This window comes from Bos taurus, chromosome 6 (assembly GCF_002263795.3).
Source record: "Bos taurus isolate L1 Dominette 01449 registration number 42190680 breed Hereford chromosome 6, ARS-UCD2.0, whole genome shotgun sequence".
In the NCBI taxonomy this organism is placed as follows: Eukaryota; Metazoa; Chordata; class Mammalia; order Artiodactyla; family Bovidae; genus Bos; species Bos taurus.
The window spans coordinates 115,704,975-115,725,010 of record NC_037333.1 but is presented as its reverse complement, the minus strand read 5'-3'; the positions used below and the strand labels follow the sequence as shown (position 1 = coordinate 115,725,010).

Here is a 20,036-nt window from a genome sequence, read left to right as displayed (position 1 = left end):
CTGAAATCAGGTGGAGATGTGGCTTGTGGCCCAGAACAGGGGACTTCTCCTGGGGGTCACCCACGTGCCACTCCTCTGCTTGCTCAGGGCCCCCCTCCAGGTGGTAAGGCTCTGGAGCCCCGGGCCGGCCCACGCAGCCGGCCTCGGCCGAGGAGCGGGACACCCTCCTCCTGGGTCTGGCGGTCCTGCCGGTGGGGGACCTCTGGGGCCAAAGCTGCTTCTCGCTATACCAGCCACGGACTCTCGGGGCAGCAGGCGCAGACCAGGCAGGTTCTGACCAGCCGTGCCAGCCCCAGGCCCCTTGGTTCTTCCTCGGGCTGCGCAGTGACCCTCCAGGGATGTGCTCTCCTCCGGGGACCACACCTGGGCTCCACCTGAGAGTGCCCTGGCTCCGCCGGGGCGCATCTCTCCCCCCTCCCTCCTCTGCAGGGCTGTCCCGTGAGCTCTCCCTCCGCCCGGGACGCTGAGTGGGCAGGCTCCCTCGCAGGGTCTCCGGCTCCGAGCTCGTGGCCGGCCTGCTCTGCCACCCGCGAGCGTCATCCGGGGGCTGCTCTCCCAGCGGGTTCTTCGTCAGCGAGGCGGAGGCTCACAACCGCCGCGCCCCGCCGCACCCCGCCCTGTCGCCCCGCTCCTCCACGCCGCGCCCCGCCCCCTCCGGGCCGCGCCCCTCGTTCTCTCCTGGGAGGAGCGCACCGACGTTCGTGGCCTCGGCGGCTCCAGGAGGCGAGACGGCGGGCGCGGAGAGCCGCGCGGGCGCCACGTCTGGCCATTGGTGGAGGCTTCCCCCTTCGGCTGTCAATCCCGTCGGCTTGGCCCCGCCCCGCCCGACGGCGGAGCGTCGCGGGGCGTAAGGCCGAGGGGGCTGCCGGGACAGACCCAAGATGGCCGAGCGCCTGGGTTCCGTTCCTGCCCTCGGCCTCGAGCCTCATTCATTGCCGCGCTGCTGAGCGGAGCCGCGAGCCAGCCCGAGGGCTCCGGGCGCTGTCCCCGCGGGGCGGCAGGCCGCCATGGCGACCCTGGAAAAGCTGATGAAGGCCTTCGAGTCCCTCAAATCCTTCCAGCAGCAGCAGCAGCAGCAGCAGCAGCAGCAGCAGCAGCCTCCGCCGCCGCCTCAGCCGCCTCAGCCCCCTCAGCCGCCGCCGCAGGCGCAGCCGCCGCCTCAGCCGCCCCCGCCGCCGCCGCCGCTTGGCCCTGCCGCGGCCGAGGAGCCGCTGCACCGACCGTGAGTGCTGACCCGCCGCAGCTCGGCCCCAGCCCTCCCCGGCCTTCGCCAGCCTCCCGCTGAGGCACGGAGGCGGCCCCGGCCCTCTGCCCGCCCGGCTGCCCACTTTGGGGAGGAACCGGGGTTGCGTTGTGAGCAGGACTCGGCCGCGCCGAGGCCGCGTCCAACCGCCCCCCCTCCTCCTGCTCTGAGGGGAGCAGGGGTGCGTCTGGGCGCTCCGCGAGGAGCCGGGAATTTGGAGCCAGAGTGATGCGGGGACAGTGGTGACCTCATGCCTGGGGACGTCGGACTGGAGGGCGGGGGAGCGCGCGCGGTCCAATGGGGAGTCTCTGGCGGGGCCCCCTTTAAACAGCCTGGGAGTCAGTCGGGCCCGTCTTCTCGCAGCCTCAGGGCTTTTCGTTTAGTTAGGGGGTCGCAGCAGAAGAATGAAGTGTCGGGAAGAGACCGGCTTGTCTCAGTTCTAGTCGGTCTGCAGGCCCCTTAAATGAGCGGTGGTCGCCCCGTAAGTGTGAACTTAGCCTAGATGGTTGATATTAACGTACGAGAAACAGTAACACGGACTTCAATACTGGGAAGAGTGGATTGAAGTTTATTGTTTGCAATTGGAAATAAATCGCGGCTTGCTAAGGGAGAGGTTAATCGCCGGGGCGAGTGATGTGCGTCTCACGTGCATCGCAGTCTCGCTGGCCAGAACCTGGATGGGTGTCTCCGGACAGTCTCCTGTCGCAGACATCCTGGTACTGTTCGGTGCTTGTGCTAGGGAAATTTTCGAAACAGAAGAAGAGAGGCCATTTGATGTCACCTTCTTACAGAGCCCGAGTGCTTTCCCCTGAAGTCTTGGGTCTTCCGCAGAGGTCAGGGTGTGCCCTTCAGGTCTTTCTTTCATGTGCGGGCATTTTATTTCTCATCTGGATTTGTACAAGAGGGCATTTAATGAGGGCAGTTTTCGGGAAGCAGCCCCTTGAAGAAGTTCACCTTAATGTTAAGGTGGATTCATTTTTAGTCATGTTTTCATCTTTGTTTCTGACATAATTCCTTGCTGTGTCTCGAGGTTTAATCAGGAAATGAGTATTTGGAGAGTCATTTTGGCTTATCTGTTAAAATGTAACAGTAAAGCGCTTTTTCTGCTAAAAGGTGAAAAACCTGTTTGGATACTTTGAGAAAAAAGAAAATCTAACAACTTGACTTTTCTCTGCAGCAAATAACTTATAACCATGACCCATTCCAGACTTAGTGTAGTTCTTCTCTGTGGAGGTAGAAGTCAGAGAAGTTCACGCATCTTGGCATCTCTTGGATCTTGTGTACAAACAGGAAGCACTAGGCAGGGCTCTGGTTGGGAAGGAAGGTCTTATTGCCATCCCTGTCTGCTGTTCTAGCACTCGGTCAGTCTAAAATCATGTGTTCTGTTTCTTATGCTGTTTTGACAGAACCTGAATATGGTGTCTTCTTCAAAATACGGATGTGAAGAGGTTTCTTTCTTAAGCCAGCTTGACAAAGTAGATGTTTCATTACTTTATTGTAAGGAAATGTATGATTGACTTATTTTTAAAATGTAGTCTGTCATCTTTGCATAAACAATACATTAACATGATACAAATTCCAAAATCTCAGACAGGTAATTAACATGTCTCTCCCGTTCCTTTCTCCTGAGTACCTAACTGCGTTCCCAGAGGCAAGCACTGTTACACTTCTTCCTTGTGTATCCCACCTGGTATTACTTGTGTGTGTATATATATATGGATAGACTTTAAAATTTTTAAAAACAAAAATACTTCAGAATAGCAACTTTGAAAGGTTCTTAGCATGCTCTGAAATCAACTGCATTTGGCTTAATTATAGTTATAAAATACATAAATGTATTTTTATGTACTTTGCTGTTGAGAAAGCAAATATTCATTGATTTTGAGTAACAAACTCCCTGCTTACAAATTTGGATCTTAACATGTCTCTTCATATGTTTAAGCTGAAAAATCCCTTCCCCAAAATAAGATTGGCCAAAAGCAATGAGAAAGTAACTGTTCTGTTTTTATGGTTCTTGCTGCCTGTGGAACTGTAGTGTCACCAGCTGAGTGTGGGCTCCGATTAAGGATCTGCGTGCCTGCTCTGGGCTCAGCGTATGGTATGCAGGGTTCTGCGAGGTGCTGGCTGCAGTCTCTAGAAGGCTGGCGTGCAGGGGAGTGCCAGAGCTCGGCAGGGTCCTCACTGCAATTATGAGGCAGTTGGCATTGGCCTTTGGCACTTTTTCACTCTCCTTCATATTCCCTCCTAGATTTTCCCTGACTTAATTATTTGCTGAACATCTAACGAGTGCCAGCCAGTATCCTAAATAGGTGCAGTGCTACGGCCTTGAACAGATAAAGCTCTGCCCTCATGAAGCTTACATTTTAGTGAGGGGCACAGACTGTAAACAGGGTGCCTAAGTTAAACACACGGCATGTTAGCGGCAAGTGGAGGAGGAATGGCAGCAAAGCGGGGAAGGGAGGCAGTGACGGTTTTCAGATAGGATGTCCAGGGAAGGCCAATGAGTCGGTGGCTTTTGAGTAAAGACCAGGCCCAGGGAGCAGGTCTAGACTCCCGAAGAGGACTCTCGAGGTGGTGGGTGTGGCCTGTTGAATTCGGGAGAGGAGACTTCGTGGGAGCTGAGGTCCGAGAGAGAGAGTGCCTCGCCAGATCAGTAATCCCTTCCAGATGGAATAAAGACAGTGACATTTATTCTAAGTGAGGTGGGAAGGATTTGAGTTCCGTTTTAAAATGAATACTGGCTGAGAGCCGAGTTGACGGACAGCCTGGGCAGCAGCAGGAAGCCAGTTAGGAAGTTGGTGGCGTGATCAGGTGCGAGATGATGGTGAGTTCTGTCGGCAGCGGCAAGCTGGGAAGTGGCTGAATTTTGGAGGTGAAACCAACAGGACTTGTTCTTCTCTGCTGAGCATGGTCTAGCCATAGTTGGTGTTATCGTTCAGGGTTCCATGCAACTGCAAATAGCAGAGAACTCTTCTGCAGTTACGTAAACAGGTCAGAATTTATTATGAGACAAAAAGACTTCCGTGTGAGGAAGTTCCACAGTGATTGGTGCCCAGCTTTGTTTTTTGTACTTGTAAGTCCCTGTTCTCATTCTTTCCCATTTTTTAAGTTGAATTATTGTCTTTTTATTGTTGAATTGTGACAGTTCTTCATAATATTCTTGGTACTAGACCCTTATCAGATACACAGTTTGTGAAATTATGCTCCCTCTCTTGGGTTGTCTCTTCACTTTTTTTCCCTGCACTGCACGGCTTGTGGGGTCTCAGTTCCCTGACCAGGGACAGAACCCAGGCCCACGACGGTGGAAAGAGTGGAGTCCAACCACTGGACCGCCAGGGAAGTTCCCCCTAGACAGTCTTTTCTAAAAAATATTTTTAAGATTCATTTATTTTTGGCCGTGGTGGGTCTTTGTTGCTGCATCCGGGCTTTTCTCCAGTTGCAGTGAGTGGGGCCTATGCTTACTTGCGGTGTACGGGCTTTAGTGGTTGTGGTCCATGGGCTTAGTTGCTCCAAGGTGTGTGGGATCTTCCCAAGCCAGGGATTGAACTGGTGTCCTTTGCGTTACAAGGCAGATTTTTAACCACTGGACCTCCAGGGAAGGTGTCCCCCCCCCCGCCCCATACAGTCTTGATTTCTGTTAATTTTTATCCCAATTTCAAGTGAAGTGTGAGTCCTCAACTTTATTCCTTCTCAAGATAGTTTTGGCTACTCTGGGCCCCTTGCATTTCCATTTAAACTATAAGAGCAGATTGTCCGTTTCAGTGAGGAAGCCAGCCAGGATTCTCTGATGGGGATTGCCTGGATCAACTCGGAGAGTATCGGCGTCTCATCAACATGAAGTCTTCTGGTTCCTGAACACTGGCCCACGCTTTGTGCACGTGGTCAGACAGTCAGTGTTTCAGGCTTTGTGAGCACACCTCTAGATGCCGTTCGGCTCTGCCACTGTGGGTCAGAGCAGCCTGATGCTGCAGGCAAAAGAGCAAGTGCGCCTCTGTGCCAGGGAAAGTTTGTTAATGACGTGGAACTTTGAATTTTGTGTGTAACTTTCCCATGTCATAGAAGACTACTCTTTGATGTGGTTTTTTTTTTTTTTTTTTTTGTCAACCATTAAAAAGTGTAAGAACACTTCTTAGACTGTCCAGGACAGGCAGGCTCTGGTTTGCCCCCCACCCCGGATCAGATATGCTGAGACCGCTTTGGGGAAGCATTGCTTCTTCAGTTGGTTTTTCTTAACTAGCTTAAAAAATTATAAAAATTGTACGCCTACATTGTAACAGCATCTTCAGCTAGCACAGAAGATGACAAGCAAGACTTCCTCCCTGGCTGTCCTAGCCTTATTCTCTAAGAATAACAAGTAAGCTTCTTTTGTTTTCTCTGGCGTTTTAGTGCATGTACAAGTCGTTTTTTTTTTTTTTTTGCTCACACTATATTTTTTCATTTAGCAATATATTGAAGATGTTGTTTCGTTGCAGTACATATAATTCTTACTGGCTGGCTATGCAATGCTGTGGAATTTCTTTGTAAAAGAGGACTCACAGAGGTTTCAAGGCAGAGGTCTTTCCAGAGCCGTCCACATTCAGAGGCCCCACCCCATTCCCTCTGGTCCCTGAACGTGAGCCCGCCACTCAGTAAACCACAGACAAGACTTGCCACGGATTCTTGCTGCTCAGCGTGTGGTTTCAGGGCCAGCAATTTGGTATCACTTGGGAGGGTATAAGAAGTACAGGATCTCTGCCCAACCTTAGACCTGCAGAGTCACGAGTCTGCATTTTAACAAGGTTTGTGAGCAGTTTTTGTGCACGTAAGGCTTGAGAAGCTCTGCTGTAGATGATCAGGCCCTATCTTTCTGATGTTATAATATGTGTGAATCACAATAAACTATGGAAAATTCTGAAAGAGATGGGCATACCAGACCACCTGACCTGCCTCTTGAGAAACCTATATGCAGGTCAGGAAGCAACAGTTAGAACTGGACATGGAACAACAGACTGGTTCCAAATAGGAAAAGGAGTACGTCAAGGCTGTATATTGTCACCCTGCTTATTTAACTTATATGCAGAGTACATCATGAGAAATGCTGGGCTGGATGAAGCACAAGCTGGAATCAAGATTGCCGGGAGAAATATCAATAACCTCAGATATGCAGATGACACCACCCTTATGGCAGAAAGTGAAGAGGAACTAAAGAGCCTCTTGATGAAAGTAAAAGAGGAGAGTGAAAAAGTTGGCTTAAAGCTCAACATTCAGAAAACTAAGATCATGGCGTCCGGTCCCATCACTTCATGGGAAATAGATGGGGAAACAGTGGCTGACTTTATTTTTCTGGGCTCCAAAATCACTGCAGATGGTGATTGCAGCCATGAAATTAAAAGACACTTACTCCTTGGAAGGAAAGTTATGACCAACCTAGACAACATATTGAAAAGCAGAGACATTACTTTATCAACAAAGTCTGTCTAGTCAAGGCTGTGGTTTTTCCAGTGGTCGTGTATGGATGTGAGAGTTGGACTATAAAGAAAGAATTGAACATCGAAGAATTGATGCTTTTGAATTGTGGTGTTGGAGAAAACTCTTGAGAGTCCCTTGGACTGCGAGGAGATCCAACCAGTCCATCCTAAAGGAGATCAGTCCTGGGTGTTCATTGGAAGGACTGATGCTGAGGCTGAAACTCCAATATTTTGGCCACCTGATGCGAAGAGCTGACTCATTGGAAAAGACCCTGATGCTGGGAAAGATTGAAGGCAGGAGGAGAAAGGGATGACAGAGGATGAGATGGTTGGATGGCATCACCGACTCAATGGGCATGGGTTTGGGTGGACTCTGGGCGTTGGTGATGGACAGGGAGGCCTGGAGTGCTGCGGTTCATGGCGTCACAAAGAGTTGGACACGACTGAGCAACTGAACTGAACTGAATGTAGCAATGCCGTCTGCATTTGGGAGGGAAGACTTGAGGCGCTCACGATGCAGCTGTGGCTGAGGCGATGTTGTTTCTCTGTCCTAGGCCGTGGAGTGTTTGTGTGGCTCTAAGTAGGTTGTAACACTGCCAAAGGAGCTGTGGTGCCATTAAGAGCCCCGGCTGCTGGGAACGGGGCCTTAAGTGGGGCCTGGACGGGTGACCCGGGAGAACTGCTTTCGGCCAGGTGCCTGCCGTGTGCCAGGGCCCTCTGCCCTTGGGTTACAGCGGTGAACAAGGGCTGGTGATAAATCCTGTGGAGAAAAATGAAACAGAATTCGGGAGGGTGGTGCTATGGGGTATGGTTTAGGGTGTGAGGCCCACTGAGAAGGCACCTCTGAAGCGGAGGGAGTGAGCGGGCCGCGTGGGTGTCTGAAGGAGGAGCGTGAGGAGGCCAGGAGGGGAGGTGAGGGGCAGCCCTGGACGGCCTCGTGCCCCAGTCTGAGGACTTTGGATATTCCCCTGCCCAGATGCACACTTGTGTTGTCAAACAAGTGATGTAATTTGTGATGCTCAGCCAACGCCAGATGCTGGTGCGAAAGAAACTGGGTCACTTCATCATCGCTGGCGGGACTTCGAAAGGAGAGAGCTGCTCTGTTTATGGCAGTTTCTTACAGAACCGAACTCTCAATTACTACATGATCTGGCTGTAGCACTCCTGGAGGTTTATCCCAGAGAAGTGGGAACGTATGTTTATGTGAATCTGTACACAAGTGTTTGTAGCAGCTTTACTCATAGTAGCTCCAAACTAGAGTCCAGTTAGATGTCTTTCAACAGGTGATTGGTTAGACTGCTGAGCAGTAGGAAAAGGAACAAGCTCCTGATAACACACGCAGCCGCTAAGGTGACTCTTAAGGAGATTGTGCTAGTGGAAACAGCCATTCCCCAAAGGTGACACACTGTTTGGGAAGTGGAAGCGTCAGTCGCTCAGTCGTGTCCGACTCTTTGCGACCCCGTGGACTGTACTGTCCGTGGGATTCTCCAGCTCAGAATACTGGAGTGGGTAGCCTTTCCCTTCTCCAGGGGGTCTTCCCAACCCAGGGATGGAACCCAGGTCTCCCGCATTGCAGGCGGATTCTTCACCAGCTCAGCCACCAGGGCAGCCCTATGTACTGTCTGGTTCTACTTCTATGAAGTCTTTGAAATGACACAGTTGTAGGAGTGGAGAACAGATGAGTGGTTGCCAGGGGGAGGGGAGGGCAGAGGGCGAGGGAGTGGGCGTGGTTCTGAAGGGCAGTTCAGGGATCCCCATGGCGATGGGAGTGTCCCCTCTCATGACCGGTGGCAGAGACACGAAAATGTACACATCTGAGAAGCTGTGTAGAGCCACATAGATTCACACAGACGAGTAAAACCGGAAATCTGAAGGTCAGTGGCACTGTTCCGTAGCACTGTTCTGGCTGTGATTGCTTTGGAAAATGTTCCCCTTGGGGGAAACTGGGGGAACTGTACCCTGAATTTCGTTTATTTCTTATGATAGCACATGAATCTGCAATTACCTCATTAAAAGCTTTAACGATAAAGGCCACCCAGGTGGACAAGGGAGTAGGCGTGAGAGAGGCTGTGGAAGGAATGGAAGCTGGTTGGAAGCAATCAGATCAGCTGAGAGGCTGCTACGGGGCTCAGAGCCCGAGCTGGGATGGCTGGCGCCCGGCAGGCGGCAGCGCTGGGGGGGTCGGCAGTGCTGGGGGGGTAGTGGTTTTTCGTACGATCATAAGGTCTGCAACCATCACTCCTGTCTCATTTCTGGGACATTGCGTCACCCAGAAAGAAAGCCGTCTCTACAGCAGTCAGTCCCCGCCCCCTCTGCCTCCCCCAGCCCTGGCAACCCCCGATCTGCTTCTGTCTCTAGGGCACTGCCAGTTCTGGATGTTTTTTATGAACAGAATCATTCATGTCGGGCCTTTGTGTCAGATTTTATTCACTTAGTGTAACAGATTGGACTTTGAACTGCACTTTCTTCTATAGTATTCAGTTAAATCACTAGTAAGAAAGGCATTAATAGCTTTTTTCTAAGGTATAGACTGTGTAGTGGGGAACCATCAGGCCTTGCTTTCCCTAACCAAACAGGACTTTTTTTTTGGCCACACCACACAACTTGAGGAATCTTAGCTCCCCAACTAGGGACCGAGCCTGGGCCCTTGCCATTTGTGAAAACGCCGAATCCTAACCACTGGGCTGCCAGAGAATCCCCTCATCCAGTACTTTATTTTGAAATTATGTCTGAAACATAATTCCAAAGTGACTTAGGCATTTCTGTTCCTCCTCTGAGGAAAGAGGATCTCTCCAAAGGAGTTCCAATCTGCTAGGAACACTCTCACATTAGTCTAGTACTTGGCTAAACTTAAAGAGCCGCTGATGTGGAATCGGCAGACCTGGCTGGCTGCCCCGCCCCTTACTGCCGCGCTCCTGCCACGGGGCCACCTCTGGGCCTCAGTTCTGCGTCCTGTGTGGGGCGTGCAGACCCTGACTCGGGATGTGTGTGTGAAAGGACCCGTGAGCATGAACAGCAAGGTTCGAGGTGAGTGGTTGTCTTCAGTTCCTGGGGTGGTCCAGGTCTTCTCTTGCACACCCTCAACCTGGAATCAAATTTTCCACGTTTCATCTTAAAATAACATAATTCTAAACATGTGAATTTGGATGAGAGGGCTTGAATTCCTGTTTTCAGAATTATTTCTTAGATAATCCGTTTGATTGTACCGTGCTGTACTAGGGCTTCCCTGGTAGCTCAGATGGTAAAGAATCTGCCAGTAATGTGGGAGACCCAAGTTCGATCCCTGAGTCGTGACGATCCCCTGGTGAAGGGAATGGGAGCCCACTCTAATGTTGCTGCCTGGAGAAGTCCCATGGATAGAGGAGCCTGGCGGGCTACAGTGCACCGGGTCGCAAAGAGTCGGATGCGACTGAGTGACTTAACACTTTCACTTACTATGATCTGGAGACCTTGATTTCCATAGGTCCCTCCTTACAGATGACAACCACAATGGTGTGGTCACTCACCTCGGGCCAGACATCCTGGGGTGTGAAGTCAGTGGGCGTTAGGACACATCACTACGAACACAGCTAGTGGAGCTGATGGAATTCCAGCTGAGATATTTGAAATCCTAAAAGATGATGCTGTTTAAGTGCTGCACTCAATATGCCAGCAAATTGGGACAACTCAGCAGTGGCCACAGGACGGAAAAGGTCAGGTTTTTTTCCAGTCCCAAAGAAAGGCAATGCCAGAGAATGCTCATCCTACTGCACAGTTGCACTCATCTCACACGCTAGCAAGGTAATGCTCAAAATCCTTCAAGCTGGGCTTCAGCAGTACGTAGACTGAGAACTTCCAGGTGTACAAGGTGGATTTAGAAAAGGCAGAGGAACCAGAGATCAAATTGCCAACATTTGTTGGATCATAGAGAAAGCAAGGGAATTCTAAGAAAAAAATCTGCTTCGTTGGCTATACTAAAGCCTTTGATTGTGTGGATCACAACAAACTGTGGAAAATCCTTAAAGAGATAGGAATACCAGACCACCTGACCTGCCTTCTGAGAAACCTGTGTGCAGGTCAAGAAGCAACAGTTAGAACTGGACATGGAACAATGGACTGGTTCAAAATTGGGAAGGGAGTACGTCAAGGCTGTATATTGTCACTCTGCTTATTTAACTTGTATGCAGAGTACATCATGCGAAATGCCAGGCTGGATGAATCACAAACTGGAATCAAGATTGCAGGGAGAAATACCAGCAATCTCAGATATACAGATTGATACCACCCTAAGGGCTTCCCTGGTGGCTCAGCTGGTTAAGAATCCGCCTGCAGTGCGGGAGACCTGGGTTCCATCCCTGGGTTGGGAAGATCCCCTGGAGAAGGGAAAGGCTACCCACTTCAGTATTCTGGCCTGGAGGATTCCATGGACTGTATAATCCATGGGGTCGTAAAGAGTCAGACATGACTGAGCGACTTTCACGCAACACTCTAATGGCAGAAGACGAAGAGGAACTAGAGTCTTGTGATGAGGGTAAAAGAGGAGAGTGAAAAAGCTGGTTTAAAACTCAACATTCAGAAAACTAAGATCATGGCATCTGGTCCCATCACTTCTTGGCAAATAGATGGGGAAACAATGGAAACAGTGACAGACTATATTTTCTTGGGCTCTAAAATCACTGCAGATGGTAACTGAAGCCACAAAATTAAAAGATGCTTGCTCCTTGAAAGAAAAGCTATGAAAAACCTAGACAGTGTGTCAAAAATCAGAGACATTACTTTGCCGACAAAGGTCCGTCTAGTCAAAGCTATGGTTTCTCCAGTAGTTGTGTGGATGTGAGAGCTGGACCATAAAGAAGGCTGAGAGCAGAAGAATTGATGCTTTTGAACTGTGGTGCTGGAGAAGACTCTTGAGAGTCCCTTGGACTGCAGGGAGATCAAACAGTCAATCCTAAAGGAAATCAACCCTGAATATTCATTGGAAGGACTGATGCTGAAGCTGAAGCTCCAATAGTTTGGCCACCTGATGTGAAGAGTTGACTTACTGGAAAAGATCCTGATGCCGGGAAGGATTGAGGATGAGATGGTTGGATGGCATCACCAACTCAGTGGACATGAGTTTGAGCAAACTCCAGATCATAAAAGACAGAGAAGTCTGGCATGCTGCAGTCCATGGGGTCGTAAAGAGTCAGATGTAACTTAGTGACTGAACGACACCCACCACCTTGCAGATGGTGTTTATGTACAGGTTGCATCATTACCAAGTTAGAGGGGATGACAGTGGTTTGTTTTGATTTTGAAGGTGGAGTTGATAAAAAAATGATTGAAAAGTCAGGACAGTTCTTACCCTGTTTTTCCAGTTCTCACCTTGTTCATCCAGTTCCTGCCGAGATCAGGGCAGTTCCATTTCAATTGCTTTGATTTCCATACTTACACCTTCCGTAGAAGCAGTCAGTTTGACATGTCAGTTCAACAGTTGAATCTAATTAAATCTCATGGGGGAATGAAATCGTTGTAGTTTTCTTAAACCGCCAAGTTGTTTATTGGACAGAATAAGATGGGAAGGAGGTGTTTCAGGCAGGCACCAGGGAGGTATTTCCAGGGGCCAGAGCTCCCTGCAGGCTCCAGTACTGACCTGGGAAAGCTGGCTGAGACCAGGCCGCCCTGGGCCTGGTTAGGCCGCCTGGTGTTTGCACCATGGGGGATTGTTCGTTGCTTTTGCAGCTGTGTTGCTGCCCTGACATCCTTCAGGGTATGGTATTGGATGGATTTTTTTTTTTTTTTTTCAGTTTTCTGATATTTTTGGCTAACGTCTCTATGTTGGGGTGTCTGAGGATGAAGTCTGGTCTTCAGACTTTAAAATATCCACTTTAAAATGTGGGTATTCTTCAGTGTGATAAAAGGCAATTTTGTTGGATAATTCTTTATGTAGCAATCAGATGGTTTGTTTTTATGCTCCTCACCCAAGATAGGTGCGTCCGTGCGCGCTCAGTTGTGTCCGACTCTTCGTGACCCCACGGACTGTAGCCCCCCAGGCTCCTCTGTCCATGGAGTTATCTAGGCGAAAATACTGGAGTGGTTGTCATTTCCTCCTCCAGGGGATCTTCTCTCCCCAGGGATCAGACCACACCTCTTGCTTCTCCTGCGTTAATAGGCGGATTCTTTACCACTAGCACCACCTAGTAATTATTGTTTGAATTTTAATATAAGATCAGTAACCACTGAAGACCGTCCATCTATCTACCTGAAGGATTTTATTATTTTAGAACTACCTGTTGAGTGCAGAAAAGACTAGAATTCAATCAGAGCAAATGTTTTCCCCCTCAAATCTGTGTGGATTGCTGGGAAGTGATTTTGGATGAGTTCGAAGAGATCTGAAACGTGTGCTTTCTTCGTAGCTGACCGTGATGGGACGTGTACTCACTCTTTCTGGCAGGAAAGTTGTGACAGTTAGGGTCACAGGCGGGCGGTCACTGACGTCTTGGTCACACCTGTGGGCTGCAGCTCAGACTCCACAAGCTGCTCGAGCTCGGTCCTGTGGGACTGCTCCTCGTGGTCTTTTTTTAAGCTTTGCTGTTTCTACTTCTCTTCCCACCTCTTGGTTTTGGAACTCCAGTTTAACGTAATTATCAGTTATCTTCCGAGTCCTGTTTGTAAGACCGACTCAAGACTTTTGAGTCAGTTTTACTGTGCATTTAACCTACTCTTTGGGCTTCCCTGTGGCCGAGCTGGTAAAGAATCTGCCTGCAGTGCGGGAGACCTGGGTTCGATCCCTGGGTTGGGAAGATCCCCTGGAGAAGGGAACAGCTGCCCACTCCAGTGTTCTGGCCTGGAGAATCTTGTGGACTGAGTCCATGGGGTCGTCCACTCCTTTGTTGTCTGTGAAACTCCTCTCCAGTGTAGGTGCTGAGTGCCTGTGAGAGTCACGATGTGGCCCTTGCTCTCAGGGAGTCTGTCATCCCTGGAGAGGTAATCGTGGGAACGGTTACTTCCAAAGAGAGTGATCCAGGTGCCGGCTCATGACAGGGGCTGGGGCAGGAGCTGTGAGGGAATAGGGGAGGCTTTCGCAATGGCTCAGCAATAAAGAATCCACCTGTAATGCAAGAGAGGGAGATGCAGGTTTGATCCCCGGGTCAGGAAGATCCCCTGGAGATGGAACGGCTGTCTGCTCCAGTATTCTTGTCTGGAAAACCCCATGGACAAAGGAACTTGGCGGCTACAGTCCATGGGGTTGCAAAGAGTCGGACAAGACACACACACACACACACACACACACACACACACACACACACTTCTTTATCTCTATCCCCACAGGGAGCTCAGAGGAGGAGCTAGATGGAAGCAGACAACGCAGGAATGAACTTTTATTTTGGTGGGTGAGGTTAGTACTCGGTCTTCGGTTTTTCTCTCGTTTCATAAATTTTGCTCCAGTTTTAACACATGGGTCTTAAGGAAATCAGGCAGTGGGTTCAGAAAGCTGTGTCATTTTTTGTTACCTGTATTCTTGTGGCCCAGTCCACGTATGAGGAGAGAGACACAGTTCTTTTAAACTTGAGTTTGTGTGGATCACTTTTCTGCCGTGACAGCCATAAGCAGCGAGGTGCGCTCAGTTCAGCGTTTGTCAGCTGTTTCTGGCTGCTGTCCCCCAGGAGCTGTTTCAGAGCCCAGGGTGAGAGGCTGCCCACAGAGGGGCCGCTGCCTGTGGAGCTGGGAGACCAGGGTGTGGATGCGGCCCATTCAAGGCTTTTGGCGGATTTTCACTTTGGAAAGGAGCCATGGAGAAGAGAGTTAGTTTGCCTCCTAACGTATTGGGAGAGGTCAGTGTTCTTTAAGTTTGTTGATGACTTAAGGTCTTCAACTAGGCGAGCTGCCGTAGTCGAGACTTTAATGTGGTGGCTCAAAGAAGAGAGCATTTAAGCTCTCATAGTACTTTCTTTTTCAAATTGAGGTATAATATATACATACGCGCGGGCGCGCGCGCACACACACACACAAACACACACACACATATAGTTGCTGTTGTTCACTCCCTCAGTCATGTCTGACTCATTGCAACCCCATGGACTGCAGCACCCCAGGCTTCCCTGCCCTTCCCGATCTCCCAGAGTTTGTTTGCTCAAACCCATGTCCATCGAGTCATTGATGCCATCCAAACATTTCATCCTCTGCCTTCCCCTTCTCCTCCTGCCCCCAGTCTTTCCCAATCTTTCCTGAGTCTCTCCCATCAGGAAGCTTCCATCAAAGGGCAGACAGAATGAAAACCACAATCACAGAAAACTAACCAGTCTGATCACATGACCCACAGCCTTGTCTAACTCAGTGAAACTGTGAGCCATGCCGTGTGGGGCCACCCGAGACGGACAGGTCACGGTGGAGAGTTCTGACAAATGTGATCCACTGGAGAAGGGAATGGAAAACCACTTCAGCATTCCTGCCTTGAGAACCCCATGGACAGTATGAAAAGGCAGCTTCAGCATCAGTCCTTCCGATGAATATTCAGAGTTGATCTCCTTTAGGATGGACTGGTTTGATCCCCTTGCAGTCCAAGGGACTCTCAAGAGTCTTCTCCAACACCACAGTTAAAAAGCATCAGTTCTTCGGTGCTCATCCTTCTTTATGGTCCAGCTTTCACATCCATACCTGCCCGCTGGAAAAACCATAGCCTTGACTAGATGGACCTTTGTTGGTAAAGGAATGTCTCTGCTTGTTAATATGCTGTCTAGGTTGGTTATAGCTTTTCTTCCAAGGACCAAGCATCTTTTAATTTCGTGGCTGCAGTCACTGTCTACAGTGATTTTGGAGCCCAAGAAAATAAAGTCTGTCACTGTTTCCATCTTCTCCCCATCTATTTGCCATGAAGTGATGGGACTGGATGCCATGATCTTAGTTTTCTGAATGTTGAGTTTCAAACCAGCTTTTCACTCTCTCCTTTCACCTTCATCACAAGGCTCTTTAGTTCCTCTTCACTTTCTGCCATTAGGTTGGTGTCATCTGCATATCTGAGGTTATTTATATTTTTCCTAGCAATCTTGATTCCAGTTTGTGCTTCATCCAGCCTGGTATTTCACATGGTGTACTCTGCATAGGAGCTAAATAAGCAGGGTGACAGTATACAGTCTTGACGTGCTCCTTTCCCGATTTTGGACTCAGTTCACTCATCAGCACCTTTTTTAGTGTGCTCTCCTCCCCTGCCAGGCCCTGGTAAATTTCAGATCAGTTTACTTTCCCTTAAAGGCAAAGATCGTGCGGCATAAGTTGAATCGTCCCTCTGTGCCTTGAAGCGGGTGCGTTGAGCTTCATCCTTGTGCGTGTCAGCGTTTGCTTCTTCGCCACCAGGCAGTGTTCCATCGCTCCGCTGCGCTCTTTGCCCACTGGGACATCTGGCTTGTCTCTGTCCCCGCACTGTTGAAGTGCGTGACTCCAGAGGGCGGGCGTGGGGGTCTCTGCCTCCTGCGGTCACTTGGGAGCCGGGCTCCCTCCATCCTGCCACCCTGCAGCCTGCTTGTTGTCTTTGTCTGTATGTTCAAGAGCCGGGTGTTAGAAGTGTCTGTTCCAGGTGGGGAGCTAAAAGGAGGGGTGGTGCCCTAGGCAAGCCAGGGCGGAAGCTCCAGCCGCTGCTCGGTTCCCATTTTGTCGGCGAGAACAGTCACTTGTCTCTGCCTGCTGCGGGGAAGCCGGTCCGGGGGACTCCTCAGCAGGAAGCTTGTGTCTGAGAAGGGAAGCACGAGGTTTTGGTGGGTGAAGAGCGGCCCACAACACAGCTCATCAGCGAGTCTCTTTTAGGAAGGAAACCGGTGGGGGACGTGGTCACCTGTCCACGTGGTCAGAGACTTACTGGCTGGGTCGTGGGAGCCCCTCTCCGCACGCCACGGACTTGGCCTCTTATCCGGGCCTGTCTTTCCTTCTCCTGGACCCTGACTTTTCGCTTTGGAGACTCTCCTTGTTCATGCTCTTCCCTGGCCACGTCTGAAGTGCCTCGTGAGGATGTGTCTTTCTTGGTTTGCACAGTTGGAAGAGTCTGTTCCTTCATGTGTTCTTTTTCGGAGCCTGAGGTTGCATTAGGGATTAAACGGAGGTGTTGGTCAGTTAGTATTTTAATTTCTTTGGCTCTTTGTTGAATTCCCTCAAAAACATACTAGTCTTCTGGTCTCAGTGTCTCCAGTTAGTACCATGTCCTGGTAGCTGTCAGACACTCAGATCCTTTTTTGGATGTGGTCATCAAGCCTGATTTATTTTCCGCTTCCTCTCTGGATCATCCCTGTCTTTTGTATTTCTCTGGTGCATACCTCAGAGACCGCTGAAGTCACAGGTTTGGGTGAGAAGCAGACATCTTTTATCTCATTTTCTTGACCAGTCTGTTCGTCTCCTTTTTAAACTTTGGGCTGAAAAATCTTACTAGGAGGCTTTTGAGAAAGGCTCTGGGCAGGGTACTTGTTTGTAGCCATCTGGGGTCATAGGAGCAATTAGCCATTGTGTTAATGCATTCTCTGATACTTAATCGTGTGAGGCCGTGTGGTTTTGCACGGGGCTGCTGCGTAGAGGAGGCATGGGCTCCCTCTGTCCGCGCGATCCTGGGCGAGCCCTGTTGGCCCTGCAGCTTCTTCTGCTACAGCGGAGAAGGCAGGCGTGTTAGTGGCGCCCCTGGCTCTTCTGTGGAGCCCGGTCCTATAGGGGACCCAGGGATCGGCCCACCCCCACCTCTCTGACCTCAGGGCACCTTGCCCCAGCTCGGGGTGCCTGGGTTTACTCCTTGGAGTCAGGAAGCTGTGTTGAATGAATGAATGGTGAATGCCACGTAGAAACTGATGGAGTGGACAACACTAACTGCCTTTGCTCTTTTTTTCCCTCTTTTAGAAAGAAGGAGCTCTCAGCCACCAAGAAAGACCGTGTGCACCACTGTCTGACCATCTGTGAGAACATAGTTGCTCAGTCTCTCAGGTAACTGCACTTCCAACTTGCTAGTGAAAATAGAACACTTCCGTGTTTTCATTCTGAACGGGCTAGAAGGTTCTCCGTTGCCCCAGTTGTTTGGAAACCTTTACGGGACCCCTCCCCCTTCTGGCCGTGGATGCAGAGGATTTCCAGACACTGTGCTGAGTAATACTTCTTGTAGTCGTACACCATGTTGTTGTAACCATTAGGATAACCGAACAGCATGTTTGTATTTTTCTTAGTAACGGTGGTAGGAACAGGAGCCTGCCCGATTACCAGGGTCTCCTGGTGGTTTTTCTTCGGCGCTCTGCCCTGTCCGCCCTGTAGGGGTGCTCCCTGCTCATCACAGCTTTGGGACGGTGGGGTCATGAGCCTTGACCGGAGGCCCACCTCCCTGGCTCGGTCGTTCCTCTGGGGTGAGCAGGCAGCACCTTCTTGTATAGCTTATTTGCTGATTCTCCTTATTCTCCTTGCTTTTGATTGTCTGTCTTTTTTTCTGAGTACTGTTCCTCGTGTCTGTGGGTGGTAGATATTTTAAGCCTGTCTTTGAATGAGTGAGTAGGGCACAGATGTGCTTATGGCTTCTGAACTCCATTACTCAGATGGGACATGTGAAATACTTCTCTGGGAGTAAATCATTCATGTTATTCTCCTGTTGGGAAGGGCTCTTTGTAATCTCTTAGAAAAACCTCTAAGAATAATTACCTTGGTTTTTGTACTGACAGAAATTTGGTGATTCATTTATTGTTAGTGGCACCTTGCCACTTGTATTTTATACTTTCGAAGTGATTTCATGTAGAGTATTTCATTTTAGTTGAACTCAATGAAAGACAGTGTACGATTACTGTTTTTATCTAATTTGTAGAAATATTGTGGGAAGAAACGAAGTGACAATATGTGCTGAAAATAAAAATACAAAAATTCTGAGTTAGTATGCTATTGTAGAGCAATATTGCATAGGAGCCTGGAATGTCAAGTCCATGAATCAAGGCAAATTGGAAGTGGTCAAACAAGAGATGGCAAGAGTGAACGTTGACATTCTACAAATCAGCAAACTAAAATGGACTGGAATGGGTGAATTTAACTTAGATGACCATTATATCTACTACTGCAGGCAGGAATCCCTCAGAAGAAATGGAGTAGCCATCATGGTCAACAAAAAAGTTCGAAATGCAGTACTTGGATGCAGTCTCAAAAACGACACAATGATCTCTGTTCGTTTCCAAGGCAAACCATTCAATATCACAGTAATCCAAGTCTGTGCCCAACCAGTAACGCTGAAGAAGCTGAAGTTGAATGGTTCTATGAAGACCTACAAGACCTTTTAGAACTAACACCCAAAAAAGATGTCCTTTTCATTATAGGGGACTGGAATGCAAAAGTAGGAAGTCAAGAAACACCTGGAGTAACAGGCAAATTTGGCCTTGGAATACGGAATGAAGCAGGGCAAAGACTAATAGAGTTTTGCCAAGAAAATGCACTGGTCATAGCAAACACCCTCTTCCAACAACACAAGAGAAGACTCTACACATGGACATCACCAGATGGTCAACACTGAAATCAGATTGATTATATTCTTTGCAGCCAAAGATGGAGAAGCTCTATACAGTCAACAAAAACAAGACCAGGAGCTGACTGTGGCTCAGATCATGAACTCCTTATTACCAAATTCAGACTGAAATTGAAGAAAGTAGGGAAAACCACTAGACCATTCAGGTATGACCTAAATCAAATCCCTTATGATTATACAGTGGAAGTGAGAAATAGATTTAAGGGCCTAGATCTGATAGATAGAGTGCCTGATGAACTATGGAATGAGGTTCGTGACATTGTACAGGAGACAGGGATCAAGACCATTCCCATGGGAAAGAAATGCAAAAAAGCAAAATGGCTGTCTGGGGAGGGCTTACAAATAGCTGTGAAAAGAAGAGAAGTGAAAAGCAAAGGAGAAAAGGAAAGATATAAGCATCTGAATGCAGAGTTCCAAAGAATAGCAAAAAGAGATAAGAAAGCCTTCCTCAGCAATCAATGCAAAGAAATAGAGGAAAACAACAGAATGGGAAAGACTAGAGATCTCTTCAAGAAAATTAGAGATACCAAGGGAACATTTCATGCAAAGATGGGCTCAATAAAGGACAGAAATGGTTTGGACCTAACAGAAGCAGAAGATATTAAGAAGAGGTGGCAAGAATACACAGAAGAACTGTACAAAAAAGATCTTCACGACCCAGATAATCACGATGGTGTGATCACTCACCTAGAGCCAGATATCCTGGAATGTGAAGTCAAGTGGGCCTTAGAAAGCATCACTACGAACAAAGCTAGTGGAGGTGATAGAATTCCAGTTGAGCTATTTCAGATCCTGAAAGATGATGCTGTGAAAGTGCTGCATTAGATATGCCAGCAAATTTGGAAAACTCAGCAGTGGCCACAGGACT

At 49.1% G+C, this 20,036-nt stretch overlaps 1 protein-coding gene across 2 annotated transcripts in view; it reads left to right on the top strand.

Annotated features, from left to right (window-relative positions):
- Positions 1 to 864: 864 nt before the first annotated feature.
- The window catches only part of HTT (huntingtin), a 123,716-nt gene continuing 104,544 nt past the window's right edge, over positions 865 to 20,036 (top strand). For both annotated transcript variants that reach the window (XM_024993718.2, XM_002688430.6), the window contains exons 1-2: positions 865 to 1,222; positions 17,521 to 17,604. In XM_024993718.2, the coding sequence (XP_024849486.1) occupies positions 1,008 to 1,222; positions 17,521 to 17,604 (299 nt within the window). In that variant the 5' untranslated portion in view covers positions 865 to 1,007. The remainder of the gene's footprint in view (positions 1,223 to 17,520; positions 17,605 to 20,036) is intronic.